This window comes from Atractosteus spatula, chromosome 27 (genome assembly GCF_055471065.1).
Source record: "Atractosteus spatula isolate fAtrSpa1 chromosome 27, fAtrSpa1.hap1, whole genome shotgun sequence".
NCBI classification, from domain to species: Eukaryota; Metazoa; Chordata; class Actinopteri; order Semionotiformes; family Lepisosteidae; genus Atractosteus; species Atractosteus spatula.
The window spans coordinates 4973980-4988869 of record NC_142732.1 but is presented as its reverse complement, the minus strand read 5'-3'; the positions used below and the strand labels follow the sequence as shown (position 1 = coordinate 4988869).

The 14890-nt window shown below is 37.9% G+C and overlaps 1 protein-coding gene across 1 annotated transcript in view; it reads right to left on the bottom strand.

Annotated features, from left to right (window-relative positions):
• LOC148814236 (uncharacterized) overlaps window positions 1-14889 on the bottom strand; it is a 98274-nt gene extending 83385 nt beyond the window's left edge. Inside the window, exons 1-10 of the mRNA XM_088906861.1 lie at window positions 14747-14889; window positions 14300-14451; window positions 12966-13088; window positions 11867-11971; window positions 10287-10454; window positions 9335-9534; window positions 8176-8333; window positions 6852-6957; window positions 6089-6137; window positions 5439-5503 (exon numbers count right to left, since the gene is read on the bottom strand). Coding sequence (XP_088762987.1) covers window positions 5439-5503; window positions 6089-6137; window positions 6852-6957; window positions 8176-8333; window positions 9335-9534; window positions 10287-10454; window positions 11867-11971; window positions 12966-13088; window positions 14300-14451; window positions 14747-14889 — 1269 coding nt within the window. The remainder of the gene's footprint in view (window positions 1-5438; window positions 5504-6088; window positions 6138-6851; window positions 6958-8175; window positions 8334-9334; window positions 9535-10286; window positions 10455-11866; window positions 11972-12965; window positions 13089-14299; window positions 14452-14746) is intronic.
• Between the last annotated feature and the right edge of the window lies 1 nt (window position 14890).

Genomic DNA, 14890 nt, shown 5'->3' with positions numbered 1-14890 from the left:
TAAGAATTAGAATCAGCATTAACTCTAAAGGTCTATCCAGGGCCTTTAATTTGTCTTGACCCTTCACCTTTGGGGTTCCTAATCTGAAGTTCAATCAGTATCCTAGCTGCACGCACTCTAATCCCAGCATCCATTATAGGAAATGTGATTAATTTTACAATTAGAAAGAATTATAATGAGTTCATTAGTCCCAATTAATAAATTAATACAATTAAAGGAAAGCATAACAAAATTTCAAATAGAGACACGAACTACATCAAAAATCATTTCGATTGAGTGAACCAGTACAATACTGGTGTACTGTACACTGACGGAAGTAACTTCTTTTATAAAACCTGCAATTTATCATTGGACAACACTCAATGGATAACAACCAGCTGTCACGTAAAATCACTTAAACACACAAAAAGAAAGACTGAGACTGACACTGCTAAGAGGGAGCCATGTGTAAAGAAAATACAGAAAGGAAAATGTTTGGCATGTCGGTAGGCTATAATTTACAGTTTGACACAGGCGTTGGTCTGCACTAATATTCCCACTGGAAAAAGTCGGCAATCCGAAGATGCATTTCTCAGCAAACATGCAATGAACACTGGCCAGTTCCTACTGCAAGCCAAATGAGAAAAGTGTATTCACTACAGAGAGCTGATGTGAACAGAAGCAAACTTAAATAACTGATTAAAGCACCTGAGAGTGAATCTGCAGCTCCTGGTGAAACTAGAGGTATAAAAGATCACCGCTTTACTGCTTCAAAATGTATGCTTTACACATTTAATTTGTCTTACAAGGACAATCAAGTACTGAGGAAGTGAGAATTATTCTTGCAGAATTTATCTGCACTCTGTGGAGTGTGAATTATTCCTCTGTGGCATAGAGTACTGTGAAATGTTTAAACATATTTGAAGGGTTTGTTATTGCTGTGACTGGATTGGTTTCAGATAATGAGTAAACCAGCTGACAATGATCAAATTTAACAGTAAAATATAACGCACTGGATGCATTCTTTCAATGATCAGTAAGTGACATTTATGTTCTCCTTGTGAATTATATTCTTATTGTATCACTTCACAATGTTTTTATATACTCCACTGCAGCATATTTGTTTCTGTACTCAATTCCTGATTTCATTATTTTTTATCTCTACAAAGCAAACTATTCTGCTATTACTTTGTAAGCATATTCCAAATGATCATTTTGATTAGCACATTGTCCGTGATATTGCTGAATAAAATGGGTGTAAGTGCCAACTCTCATATGCATGCCACCGTTAATCATAATTATGCAAGTATGTTGTAGCAAACAATAACTACTATAATTGAGATGATTAAGGTCCCTCAATGGGTCGATTGTAATTGGTAACTGTATTTTGACCTCTTAGTGCCGACGTGAAAAATTCCAGGTCCTGCTTACAACCATCGAGCACTGCAAAGACAATCACACCATTCGTTTACTTGTATTTTATCCTTAGTCTGCGTTCCCATGACTTTACGCTGTCCTCATCTTGTTGTTCCCCACTATGAAGTTAATGTTCTCTGGTTCCAGCAGCTTTTCTACTGACATCTATTAGATGTTCACTTACAGTCTAGTGAAGCATCTGTTAAAACCAAGCCACAGCACCTTTAACGGACACACACAACCAACACCTATAAAACTGTGCTGATGCTCACAACACAATGGCATTCAAGTGCGGAATTACTCCAGTCCAGCTAAACACTAAAAGACATTTAAAAACCCGTCACAACAGAAATATGTCCTCGAGGCATGTTTTGATAATAAAAAGGTTTCATTAAAAAAAAATGAGTGTGAAATATGTATTCAAGTTATTTTTAAGCCAAACAATTAATGAAGAAATGAAGAAGAGAGAAAAAAACAGCATATATAACAAAATGTGAACATATAGAAAAGAACACTAAACCTCCAACATGAGCTAGGGAGCTAATAAAAGCTTCCACCAAAACAACTAATATATTCCAAATACTCATTTACATGAAAAAGCAGGGGGAAGTTAAAACATCTGAAATAAATATGGACCACTGTACAGAAATTAGAGTTAAAACTGTCAAAATTCCCTGTTATTTCATTTAAATGCATTTCCCAGGAAGAGGCAATGGAATTGCAAACTATGGTCTTGTAGCCCAAAGCTGTGATTTACACAGTAAATAGAAAACAGGCACTTGAGAAATTAAAATTAGGAAATAAATATTAACACATACACATGTGTAATTTAAACAATAATGCTCTAGTGATGTATTACACTGCCATTCACTTTAATTATTATCTCGTTTTACTTCTCGACTACTAAATTGTATAGCCTCAGTGTTTTCTTGGGCAAGAATTTTTTTTTATGTATCCTCTGGCTATGTGCTCCATGGCGGGTTTTCTTTACAAGCAATTTTAATTTTAGTTTTCTCAAGAAAGCCAGCGTATGAAATATTGAGGCTAAGGTACTCAAAGAACTTATAAAACATAGCCTGCAAAAAGATAGGAAGACATAGCAATGCTCTGACCTACACTGTAGATGTATTCTGGAAAAAAATGTTTCTCTGTAAACTCTCTAAGCCAAGAAGTATTTTATAATGTGCTTGGTTTCCTCAATATAAGTGGGAAACAAACAACTTGGCAGACATTAACTCAGAGTTAGCTACATGTTGCCATTAGAGGACAGTAAAGTGACAGCAAAAAAAACTTAGAAAAAGCTAGTGAGAGTTGATCAATAGGTAGGGACGTATAGACTAAGGCTTTCTGGAACAGAACCGATTGCCTCTAAGCTGTGGCAATTAATCAAAGATATTGATCTAACTTGCTTATTGTTTCCTCTCGTCTCTTACCGATTTAATATTAACTCGAACATCAGGTGTAAATTGTAAAATCATACCGACTCCAGAAACATTTTAACATACTTAAAATGCATTTTGTTTTTTTTTGTAGACTACCCTCTACTGCAAAGGAACAAGTAATGGGTTTATTCCATGCTGGAAAAAAAGAAAAAAAGAGAACACAACGTTTCGGCCGTGGAGCCTTCTTCAGGTGTGAAGACCCTCTACTGCGTCCACTGAATATTTTTTTTCATATATTTTAATAATAAGAAACTATTTTATGTAACACCTTTAAAAGTAGCTTCTCAAAGCGCTTTACAGTCCGAAAAAAATAAAGACTGGAGATAACAAAACACGTACAAATAAACAAGGGTTTAAAACACAGCAGAAGATTCAAGGATGCAGATACAGACACAAACACCAATTCACTAAAAGCCTTTCTGAAGAAGAAGGTTTTGAACATGGATTTGAAAGGAAACCTCTCAGGGAAGGTGACTCTCTGATATCCTTGGGGACAGAATTCTGGAGCTGTGGCACAAAGCAAGAGAAGACCCTGTCACCCATAGAAGGAAAGTTGCGAGGTGGAGAGTAGGAAGATAAATCAGACAGGTACTGAGGTGCCAAGCCATGCAGAGCATTAAAGATGTGTGGATTTTAATGTCGACACGAAACCTGATAGGAAGCCAATGCAATTTCCCTTGTGGGATCGATAAAGTATCTATCAATGCAAGGACTCCAGGACAGGAGTAATATGATCACTTGCATGCAACCTGGTCAAGATTCTGGCTGGCGGATGCTGGAAGTTTGTCCATGCTGAAGTTAATTCAGTGTGGATTTAAATACCCCAGACAGTAGGGCAGTATTACAGTAATTGATTCTGGAAAAGACAAATGGAAATAATCCATTAGTGTTTTTCTTACTTCTTTGGTACAGAGGGAACCTGGAAAGTTAAATTAACTAGAAAACTGAGTTTCAGCAGACAAATATGAGGAAAACACCGATATCAATTTACCAGGTACCTGTCACTTAGATTTAATACGTCTAAACTACTGAGTCCTGTCGGGTCTATCAGAGGAAAAAAGTTGAATGTTCAGTCAGTTAAATCCCTCAGGCAGCTGTGTTCAATAAGAAGCAATCAACAGAGCACAATTGTCTAGAGTTGATTTCTGTCATCCTGTGAGATATGCTTTTCAGCTGGCATCCATTATGCATCAAAATCTAGCAACAGATCTTCTGAAACAGAACAAAGTGTCAGGAATGATAAAGGACATAGGCTGAAGAAAAAACAGAAATTCTTGGCTGAAAGATCTTGTGCTGTACTTTATTCAGGACAGTGACCAATGCAGACATTATCTGTCATTCTAATTGGAGTCTGAAAAACACCGGCCTCCGCTGTAATAGCTAGTTTCTCTTTAGTGGTCGAACAAGCTAGAGTATCCAAAAAACTCAATATTAACAATATTATAAAAAAAGGGAAGTGAGATACAGCATAGGCTCCTAACAAGTTATAGATGGCCTTTTGGTTTGCTTGCGCATTGCTGTTACTTTATTTTTAAAAATCCGTCTAATCCAACTGCTGAAAAGACCTTTTTTGTCCTATTGTTTGTTTTGCTCATTAAAGCTCATGGAAAAACTGGTGATGCAGCCAGAAATTCAATTTTATGAGCTTGGGTGAAAACCTTAAACTACATTTGGTTGCCTTACTGTTTTTTTTTTGTGGAGAGAGGCACAACTAGATGAGACTGTGCTGGTGCAAAAACTGGGAGAGAAGTGTGGTCTGAAGTTTTTCTCACCTTCAGAACACATCTAATTAGCCTCAATTTCACCTTTTTTGTGGCAGCTCACCACATGTTGTGGGGAAAAAAAAAATTTAAAATATTTAATGGGCTGTTAGTGCCAAGAATCAAAGAACATAGCCTTTTTCCATAACGTCTTAAGATCTCGGAAGCAGAGTTTGGCACTACCTTCTTATCACCATTTTAAGTTTGAAAGTTCATCAGTATTGCAATCTGGTAGAAATGACTTTTGTAAGGAAAGTATTAGCTTACAGGGAAAAATTTATCAATAGAGACAATTGTCTGAATTTACTTTAGACTATGTCTTTATTCTTAAACATCAGTCATACAACCCTGGTCCTGAGGCAGATGGAACTTCTTTGATCTATTATTTCCTCATTATTAATTTATACATCATCTCATGGCAGATAATTCAAAGTTCAGTGCATTTTTTTTCGGTCACCAATTATGAATTGACTCCAGCAACTGACGTGTAAATTATTTTTCTCTAAGAAAGTCACATTAACCTTGATCTTTTTTCAGGTGACTTTGCGAGATGTGTGTTGGTCTCTGTTTAATCAGGAAATAATTGTAGTGATATATAGGCAAGCATCAACTACATTTCTTTAGCAGATTTATATTTTCAATGGAATGATTGTATGTTATTGTAATTCTTTTTCCTTTCTCGGTGAAGGTGGAAATTCTTTAACAAAAACATTAATAAAGATACAGTGTAAAGTGCCAACTGTAATTAATCACACCATTTTTTGATATGATCACATATGTTGGAAAGAATAATTTGACAACATGCTTAAATATGTGAATCGTACATAGCAGAATACTGTACCTCCCAAAATAGTTTCACAGAACCAGGCAGCTTGAACTGTTCACTGTGTGGGAGAATGAATGAACCTGTTAAGAAATGTAAGGTTATTAATTTGATGTGGATATGAAAAAGTGTACCATGTATTATTAAAGCAGGGAATATATATTCTTAAAGCTTTCAGAACTACGTAGAATGTACAATGTGCAAGTCTATTTATATGCATCAGTTCAAGTTACACTGTTCGCACGATGGGAAATCCAAATGAGATCCTGTGTCTGCACATTTAAAAACATTATTTATTTAGTAAAAAAAATTAATACAAAAAATTCTATAACCGTATTTAATTAGGGTGGGTATATTAATAAGGGTGGGCATGGGAATAAAATGAATTATAGTTATTAACTGCAAAATATAACATGAATATCAATTATCAGAGTGCCGAAGAGCTTTCAAACTGATTATATGAAAATGAACAGTCTAGGAGTTGGTAACCACCATTAATTAAAAGCACAGCTTTATGCAAAGCAGAACATCTGGTGTGCGATTACTGCAGTCCAGGCTCTTTCTGCAAGTACAATCCTCCTGCAGGTGTTAATGGCGAGGCAGAAGGCACGTTCTCAGGCCACTTGAGTATTATATGGGGAAATGATAAGGAAGAGAGACCCACTCACCATTGTTTCTGAGAATTGCCTGCATGCATTCCATCTGTTGTGCATCAATCTAGAGAGAGAAAACAAAACAGCATATGTTAGTGTTTGAATAAGTAAGGGAACGTACTGCAAGCTTTCATCTTTCCGTCTTTGATGAACCAGCGACGACTATGGTGTTTTTTTTTTGTTCTTTTTCTAAATACTAGATACAGTACATTTGCAATGCCTCGGGTGTCAGCCAAACATTCCAGAAGCAGAGTCATGTCCTGCATCACTCCAACTAGACTAAAACTCAGCTGAAGACCCTGCCAAGTCAAAGTGTTGTAAATTCCTGTTTAATATTTTCTCTTACAGTTTCACTGGCTGACGTTATCACTGTCTTTTTTCTAGACAGGTGTCATATATTATTAAACTGGTCAGTCCCAGAAGTTATTTATGAGGACAATAATATATTACTTTGGCTTAAGCCCTGTGCTGCTTAGAGTTAGTATTTCATTTCACACCAATGGGTGCATTTCATTTTTATACACATGTGGCTTAAAGAGCTGCATATACAATAAAAAAATTTTAATCCAATATAAAGCCAGTAAAATCTGTACAATCAATAACCATCCACCTATCCCTTTTCTAACTGTTTTATCTAGTACAATCAATAACCCTGTTAAGATTATTCTTTATTCATGTGCTATTTCATACAGTATATGTGACAAAAAGTATATGTGACAAAAAATGAATACTTTTGTCAAAGAAAGTTAAGTGAGCAGCTTATAACCACTGAACTCACTTCCCCATCAAGGTGAAAGGCTTTCAGAATGATGTTTGACTCCAAATCACTGCAGTGCTGCAACCAGTGGAGTCTCAGCAATTCTGGAAGCAGACCATCCATGCATCTAGGAACAATTCATACATACATGTACAGTATGTGTGATTAGAACAGCAAGACATACTTATAACATCATTGGTTGCCAGGACACATTGGGACGGGAAGATCTGCTACAGTATTTCTTGAATATGCAGAAAAGAACAGAAATCCTCTCTAAAAACTCTAAGGCATAAGGAAAATAAATTAAGCAGTTGACTGATTACCTTTTTAAATGCTAAAAACAAATTACCCATTTCTCTTTATCTCGATGAGGATGTACAGGTCACAAACTGAGGCAGTGTTGTCTAAACATTGATGTTTACAAATGCATTTTAATTTAATTTAATTTCGGATTTAGTCACAGTTTTAAGATTGATGTGAAATTATTTTCTCATGTGCAGACAACAGAGTCTCCAGAAAAGGTGTGGGTTCTGAATATTGAAGAGGTGTGGGTTTAAAGATCAGTTATTATTGTAAAGAAATAATCAGTGTATTTTAATAAGATTAACTAAAATGCAGTGCAGGCTGTGCATTGATAGCATGTGATTAAGCATATGTTTGATTAAGCTTATGTGGAAATTTGGCATCTGCTCATCTGTCCTCAGGGGAATTTAAGTCAACATCCTTCAGTGTGTGTGATTCTGAAGTCACTTTATGACAGAAAATAACATCTGGATCACAATGCTTCATTGGTTCTGGCAGATCAGTGTACAGTAAACTGGAACTGAAGGAGCAAAAAATGAAACCTTTTTTTATAAAATAATTACAGCCATTGACAACCTGGGATGATGTATTTTTGTCCTTAGCCTCTCATTCAGCAAGAGACTCCCGTCTAAAAACACTGATGTGCGTTTTATTTGGAATTGCCATTTTAATCAATTCAGCTCGATGTAAGATCACAGGGGAGAGATGACCCTCCAAAGCCGACACCCCAGATAAGAGCTGCCTACCAACATTCCCATAATTTTGAAACAATGCCGACACAGCATCAGCTTGATGAGCAAACAATTGGTCTCTGAAACACTGCAGGTTCATCAAAGCACAATGCCTGCTGCATGGATACCTTGACCTACTGAAAACCACTTGACCTCAGTGGCATACAACTGCTTGTGCACTGCCATGGAGAAAAAAAAATCAGTTGCAGTCAACTAATGGCAAAACCCAAAGTGCAGCCTGACGTTTTTGGACTACAGTGTCCAGTCTGCAGGACCATGTAGTTTTAAATATTTTGAAAGGAACTATTTACCCTGTTTCCATGTTCACATGACCTAGGAGCTGCTGTGAGTCCAGAGCCTGAGTGAATATTGTGCGCAGGTCAACACGATATCCCAGCTCCCTGAAGACCTGGAGGCTCGTCTGAAGGGATTCACTCTTTCCACAGCCCGTCTGCCCTACTATGGCAATCTACAACAAAGAACCTTCAATGACAAGATCGCTCTCCATTTTCCTGAGTTTCTCACATGTTTAAATCTCCCATTTTTGTCTTACCTGCCCTGATCTGGCAAGTTCACCAGACTTCCAAAACACATTAAGCAAAGGGGATGTATCACTTTTTAAGACATTACCTCAGACCTTTTAGAAAAGCATTACTTTAAAAATACACATTGGTGCTGCTGACAGGTCAATGGGTTTTAATTACGATTTTAATTTTATTTGAGTATCATACAACAGAAAAAATAGTATACAGTACCCATTATTTACTGTATATACATACAGTAGATAATAGTTCATATTTAATAATTCCTTACACTTACATAGTGCTTTTCTGGACACTTCACTCAAAGTGCTTTACAGGTAATGGGGATCCCCTCCACCACCACCAATGTGCAGCCCCACCTGGACGTTTCAACAGCAGCCATAGTGCGCCAGTATGCTCACCACACACCAGCTATCAGTATGGAAGTAAAAAGAGTGATGAAACCAATTCATAGGTGAGGATTGTTTTGAGGACATGATGGGAAAAGGCCAGGATACCAGGGTAACACCTCTACCCTTTTTGAAAAATCTCATAGGATTTTTAAGGACCATGGGGAGTCAAGAACTCATGTCTCATCCAAGGCATGGTGCCTTTTTTTGGCAGTATAGTGTCGCCATCATTATAATGGGGCATTAGGACGTGTACAGACTGGACATTGAGCACCCACTACCGGTCCCACTAACACCTCTTCCAGCAGAAACCTTAGCTTTTCCCATCCAGGTACTAGCCAGGTTCACACCTGCATAGCTTCAGTGGGCTGCCAGTTGTGAGTTGCAGGGTGATGTACAGTAACTGCTGGCTAAATGTCTTCTAGTTGGAAAATATGTCATTTAAAAAGCTGAGAGTTGGTTTAGTAAGACCCTCAATGACCTGTAGATGCTAGCAAATGCTTCAGTTCAATTCAATTGACCTGATGAGGGTAACTCACAGTCTGGTAAGTAGGGATAAGATGAGTCAGTTGCTGGACTACAGAGGTGAAGCCTTCAGAAGCAGACAGCTGACGGAGTTTGATTGCCTTTGCAATCACCTCCTTCTCATCAGTAGTCTGAGCTACTTTTACACTGCAGAGCTCAGGGTCGGCAGAGGTCTCCTCTGAACTGCTTAATGACAGAGATGCTTCACAAACACCTGAAAAACATGGAACAGACAGTTTAGAATATGACATAAAACAAGGTAAACACTACAGAAAAATTCATTAAGCAATTCCTTATTACCACACCTATAATATCTGGATTATATATTGTGTATATATTCACAATATAGTTTTCTGAAGTGCACATAAAAAACTATTCAGAGCTTTTTGTAGGTTTAATTATTATTATTTCTTTGCTTAACAGACATCCTTGTCCACGGCAACCTAACACGTCAGTTTACAAATAGACAGCAGTAGGTGTGGACGAGGGTTTTGAATCAGATGTGTGAGTCAAGAAAGGGCCAGTGGACAGGCTGGCGTAACGGAGCAGCATGAGACAAGCAGGGAAGAGACAGGACAAGGTGAGCCACAGACATCTGGATGAGTCAGAACGTGCGGATGTTAGTTAGCGTCTAGGTCTAGGCAGGAGAGCACAGGGCTTCGACCACAGGATGTGGTGGGTAGAAAGCAGCTGGCAAGGAAAGGACAGGTTCTGCAAATGTTGCTCAAGAAGAGGGAACAGGAACTTGCCAGATGAGAAATGTGTTGGGAATAGGAGAAGGAGGGGTAGAGTACGATCCTGCTGAACGGTGCTGGCATATAAAATTCCCAAGCCTCACAGGTTTGTTAGAACTGTGTATACATTTACATACATTAATGTAAGCAAACAAATGTGAAAGCAACACGCATGGATATCAAAGTGGGTTTTTTTGTTTAAAAAGAAGAGTATCACTCGGGTTTAACTTACCTCCGTCATCCCTTGGACTGCCACAAGGCACAGGCAGTGATCCAGGCTGCCACAGAGTTCTTATCAGTGAACACATCAGGGTCAGCCCAGTGCCGGTCAGCCTGGGGACCACACTGCGATGCAACGCCATGACCAAGGCCCTGTCTTCCAATGCATCGATACCTTCACCTGAACACACAGAGGATGCCAGAAGAGGAAACCTAATTTGCTTTTCTGCCTCAAAGAAATACAGACTCTTCCGAAAACGGAGATGCAAGATGACAAGTCAATATGGTAAAAAAAAACAACGATGTGAGCCCACTTTGTAGAAGCATTTCCAGCGAATTCTAATTAAAAACTGTGGGCCACCAGGCATCCCCTGCCTTCTCTGAAGAGAAGATACAGACAGCAAACTTAATTTTACCTGTGGATTAGGAGATGTTAAAAAATGTTTTTCATCTACGCTGAAAGGTTGAAGCTGTCTAATTTAAATGCTGCTCGTAAAACACCGCGGCACACGCCTTGATCACTCAGAAATTGGGACAATTTGGAAATGTCAGACTCTAGTTAGCAATTCAAATGACCTAAGTGGTAATTATGCCCTTTTCATGTTTCCAGCATGTTCCACTGCATCAAAGCTGACACTAGCACCCAGTATTTTAATATCAGGCCGTGGAAATAAAGGTTTGAAACGATATGAAAATGTAGCTGTAAGAGATTAATAAGGGCTCTCTGTAGAGGACAGAAAGTATTTTTTCAGGCAGTCTATAATTTATAAAAACGCTTGTGTGATTGCAACTCTGCTTGAGGGAGAGCTGAATTATATTATCACTCTCAGGTCCATAATCAATTCTGTCAGTAACAGACGTGGTGAGAGGAAAGAAAAGAACAGGCAATTGTTATAAAGCCCTTTGGAATAATATTGGAGGGTTCTATCTGTTTTCCGTCCCCCTATTGGATTATTCTCGAAGAAACAGCTCTTAGACTGCACTTGTGAAACTGGCGGCTTTATTACCCAGAGTTATACAGCTAAAAGTTTAACCTTCTTCTACAGACCATTTAACTCAACGTGTCTGTTAGACAGGATCGCTCTGCTGTCACATTCCTCTGCTTTTGCTGACTGAGCTCGAGCTTTGCGGTTTGAGTCAATCTGTGCTATTTTAATGTTTGTTCATTATTCCAATTCCACGTGGAAACCAATTTCAATTCGTTGAGATCTAAGATCATGAAACGTAGGGTAACTGGAAGGTGTAAAGACGCACTTCACTACACTTACAGTTTTCGGTTCCTGTAATTCAAACACCACACTTTGATTCTCAATGCTGCATTACCGTTGATAAACCTTTACACACTGTCCAATTCTACCATGAAAACACACCATGTAATCAGAGTACTGAACTCCCATAGCTTTCTTTGAATGTATTCACACACTAAGATGAAATGTACTTTAAATGTAATGGGTCAGCAACCAGTGCTTATATTCTATTAAATAGAATTTGAAAATGGAAAAACACATTACTTTAGTTCACTTTTCATAGGGCTTCATGACCACATATAAACTCAGGGTGTTTTTTTCCTGTCTTGTTAAACGTTATACATACTTGCAGTGCTTTCTTGTTGTTCCCCAATCTGAAGTGAACATAAAAGTACACCTGCTTTAGAGATCAGATGTCTCAGGCTTGACAGTGTCCAGGGAAAACCATGTGCTGCAAAGCCACAGAAAAATCAGATGTCACACCAGGGAATTAATTATAATGATCTCAATATGAGGAAGAAGCAGGGGGATATCAAACAGGACGATGAAGGTCAGAGGAAGATTAAGTAGATGCATATTACCAAACAGAAGTGTCAACCTTGAAAGAACAACAACTGTGAGCCAGAGAGCAGAGATCTCATCTTCTTTGCCTTTTCTATATAGACTGTCTCATTATTGTAGACAAGCCCTTATCTGTAGCCTGCTTAACAGTTCCTATTGACATGCTGTTTGTTGAGGCCTTTGAGAAAAAGGGATAAAAGGATGCACATTCCACTCCATTAAGTAATGTGGTCATTCATATACAATTAGCACACATTTCAAAATCTTTCATGTCTTTTGTGAAGACTACAAAAATGACATTCTGTACAATAAAAGTGAGTAGAAGTAGAGACAATGCACATTTCTACCATGACACCATGTACTGGTAAAGCTCTAATTAAAGTATGAATTACAAGGAACAGCAAATAAAATCTGAAGACTTTGCTTTTGAATTATCTTCTTTTAAAAAATGTAGTTCCAATAGGTATTTTTTAGGCTTTTACAATAAACTGATGCCCCATATTAGATTCTCAAACATGCAAACAAATGTAAAGTAGCAAGCCAATCCTTATGAAAAATAAAAATCAATTTTATTTGCCTCAATCAGAAATCCTGCTGAGCTCATCACAGACATTCATACTGTGATTTGTTGTAATTAATCAACAGTGGCTGAAAACATCAAATAAATCACAGTTGCTTGGCGACATTAAATTTATGCAAAAGAGAGTATATATATATTTCCTGGTTGCTTAGCAAAAGTTAAAATAATGATGAAGAGCATTTTAATAAACCCGCGAAGGACTGTTGGAATATTTTAGACTAACTTTATAATTCCATAAGAACACGATTAATTATGATTTCCAGAGACACCTCGTTAACCACAAATCCACACAGCATATGCTCACCAGTCCCACAATGCTCACCAGTCCCACAATGCTTGGAAGAAGCTGCCGCCGTGGCCGAGACTGCCGAGAAGATCTCAAACAGTGCCAGGAGTTTCCTTCTCTGCAGTCTGGCCCCCCGAAAACCTGCACACCCGCAAAGTAACAAATATGAAACCAAAAAGCAAAACAGCATGAATGAAATCCAAAATCTTAATCATGGGACGTGGGAAGGGGGTTGGAAATTTTGCATTTTCCTTTTCACTAAGTTAACTCTCAGTTGACACAAGGTACCAAATATTGACATGCTCCGTAACATAGATTTAAGAACGAGTAATATATAATAGGTTTATTCCAGGCTGAAAAGAGAAGGAAGATAACAACGCTTCGGCCACGGAGTCTTCTTCAGGTGTGAACCCATCTCACACCTGAAGAAGGCTCCACGGCTGAAACGTTGTGTTTTCTTCCTTCTCTTTTCAGCCTGGAATAAACCTATTGTTTGTTCTTGCAGGCTACGCATGCTGACGCAACTACCCACCTGATAGATTTAAGAATATGTATATTATGCAGCGTGCTTTTTATTTATGTAAAACACAATAAAAATTCATGTAAAATATCTATTTTTTTTCTATTTTCCACCTGTCTCACACTATTCTGTTTTTTGCTGTACTAGGTCTTGAATGCTACCTTCTGTAGGACTGGACAAGGACAGTTTGTGAAATTTCTGTCATTTCAATCATAGACACTAAAGAGGACCCCACACTAAATCATATTCATAACATTTTTGGAATAGACAAATGATTTTGCTGTACTTAAAACTCACTGTGAACCCATCTATTGTTGTCAAATTCTGAATCACTGCCAATAAAGTTCATAAAACTTACCGCATGTTTTCATTAAAACATTTCACATTTAAAAGCCTGTGTACTGACAAAATCCTGGCAATAGAACACACACTGTGTGCGAGAAACAAAAATACTGCAATATAATTACAGGTTTATAATTTGTAATAGAGCCTTATTTTTGTATAAGATAGTTTGCACTTTATTTTAAAAATTTGAGTTAACTTGCATACATAAGAATTATTCTGACATGTCATTGTGATTTTGGCTGCCTGAATTAATTAAATGTGCATTTGTTGAATCACTGTCCCCTCATGCACCTGACCGGTCAGTCTTTTAGCAAACAGCATGGCCAACCTAAGGACAGTACCGGAATTAAACTTGCTGTTGATATTTGTGACTGGATGCCAATCTAACTTATTTTATGCACTTATTCTGTGTTTTATTATACCCCAAAGGGACACAGGAGTTTCACGTCACTTGCACAAGAGGTAATAACAAGGGCGGGTGTGTTACCTGCTGCTTTAAAGAGAGATTCGACGATGAGGTCTGTGCTGGATTTTGTTATACTGACAATTCGAAAACACTTGAGAAGTCTGTGGGGAATAGCAGCTGCTGGAGAGACACAGCCTGGCAACATTCCCTCTCCTCTTTGTTCTGCAGGATGGCTGCCACAGGAGAAACACAAACATTTTTTCTAATTGCACCGGTTGTGCAATATACTATGTATTGATTTTCACCAAGTGTTTTTTAAATCCAGTCAAAAATGCTTAGCCGGATCAAGTCTCCTGCAACACAGCGTTAACAGATGTCTAAAGAAGTCATGAGAGCTCAGCATTTTGTCCCCAAGGTGCCAAAGAATTTGGAATTTACAAATGCAAAAATGTATTTTATTTTTTTATAAAAAAGATTTTGCTAGACTTGAAGGCATCCAGTAAATGCATGTACAGTAAATATAATTACCTTAATGAAGTTGCAAAGTAGCCACCTAATGAATTAAGCGGAATCTCCTGAAATTGAATGCGAACGAAGCCTTTCAGGGCTTTCATGGCTTCGTGAATCTGGCCAAGCAAATGTGCTGCTTCAGAGAGGACAATGGGCCTCATC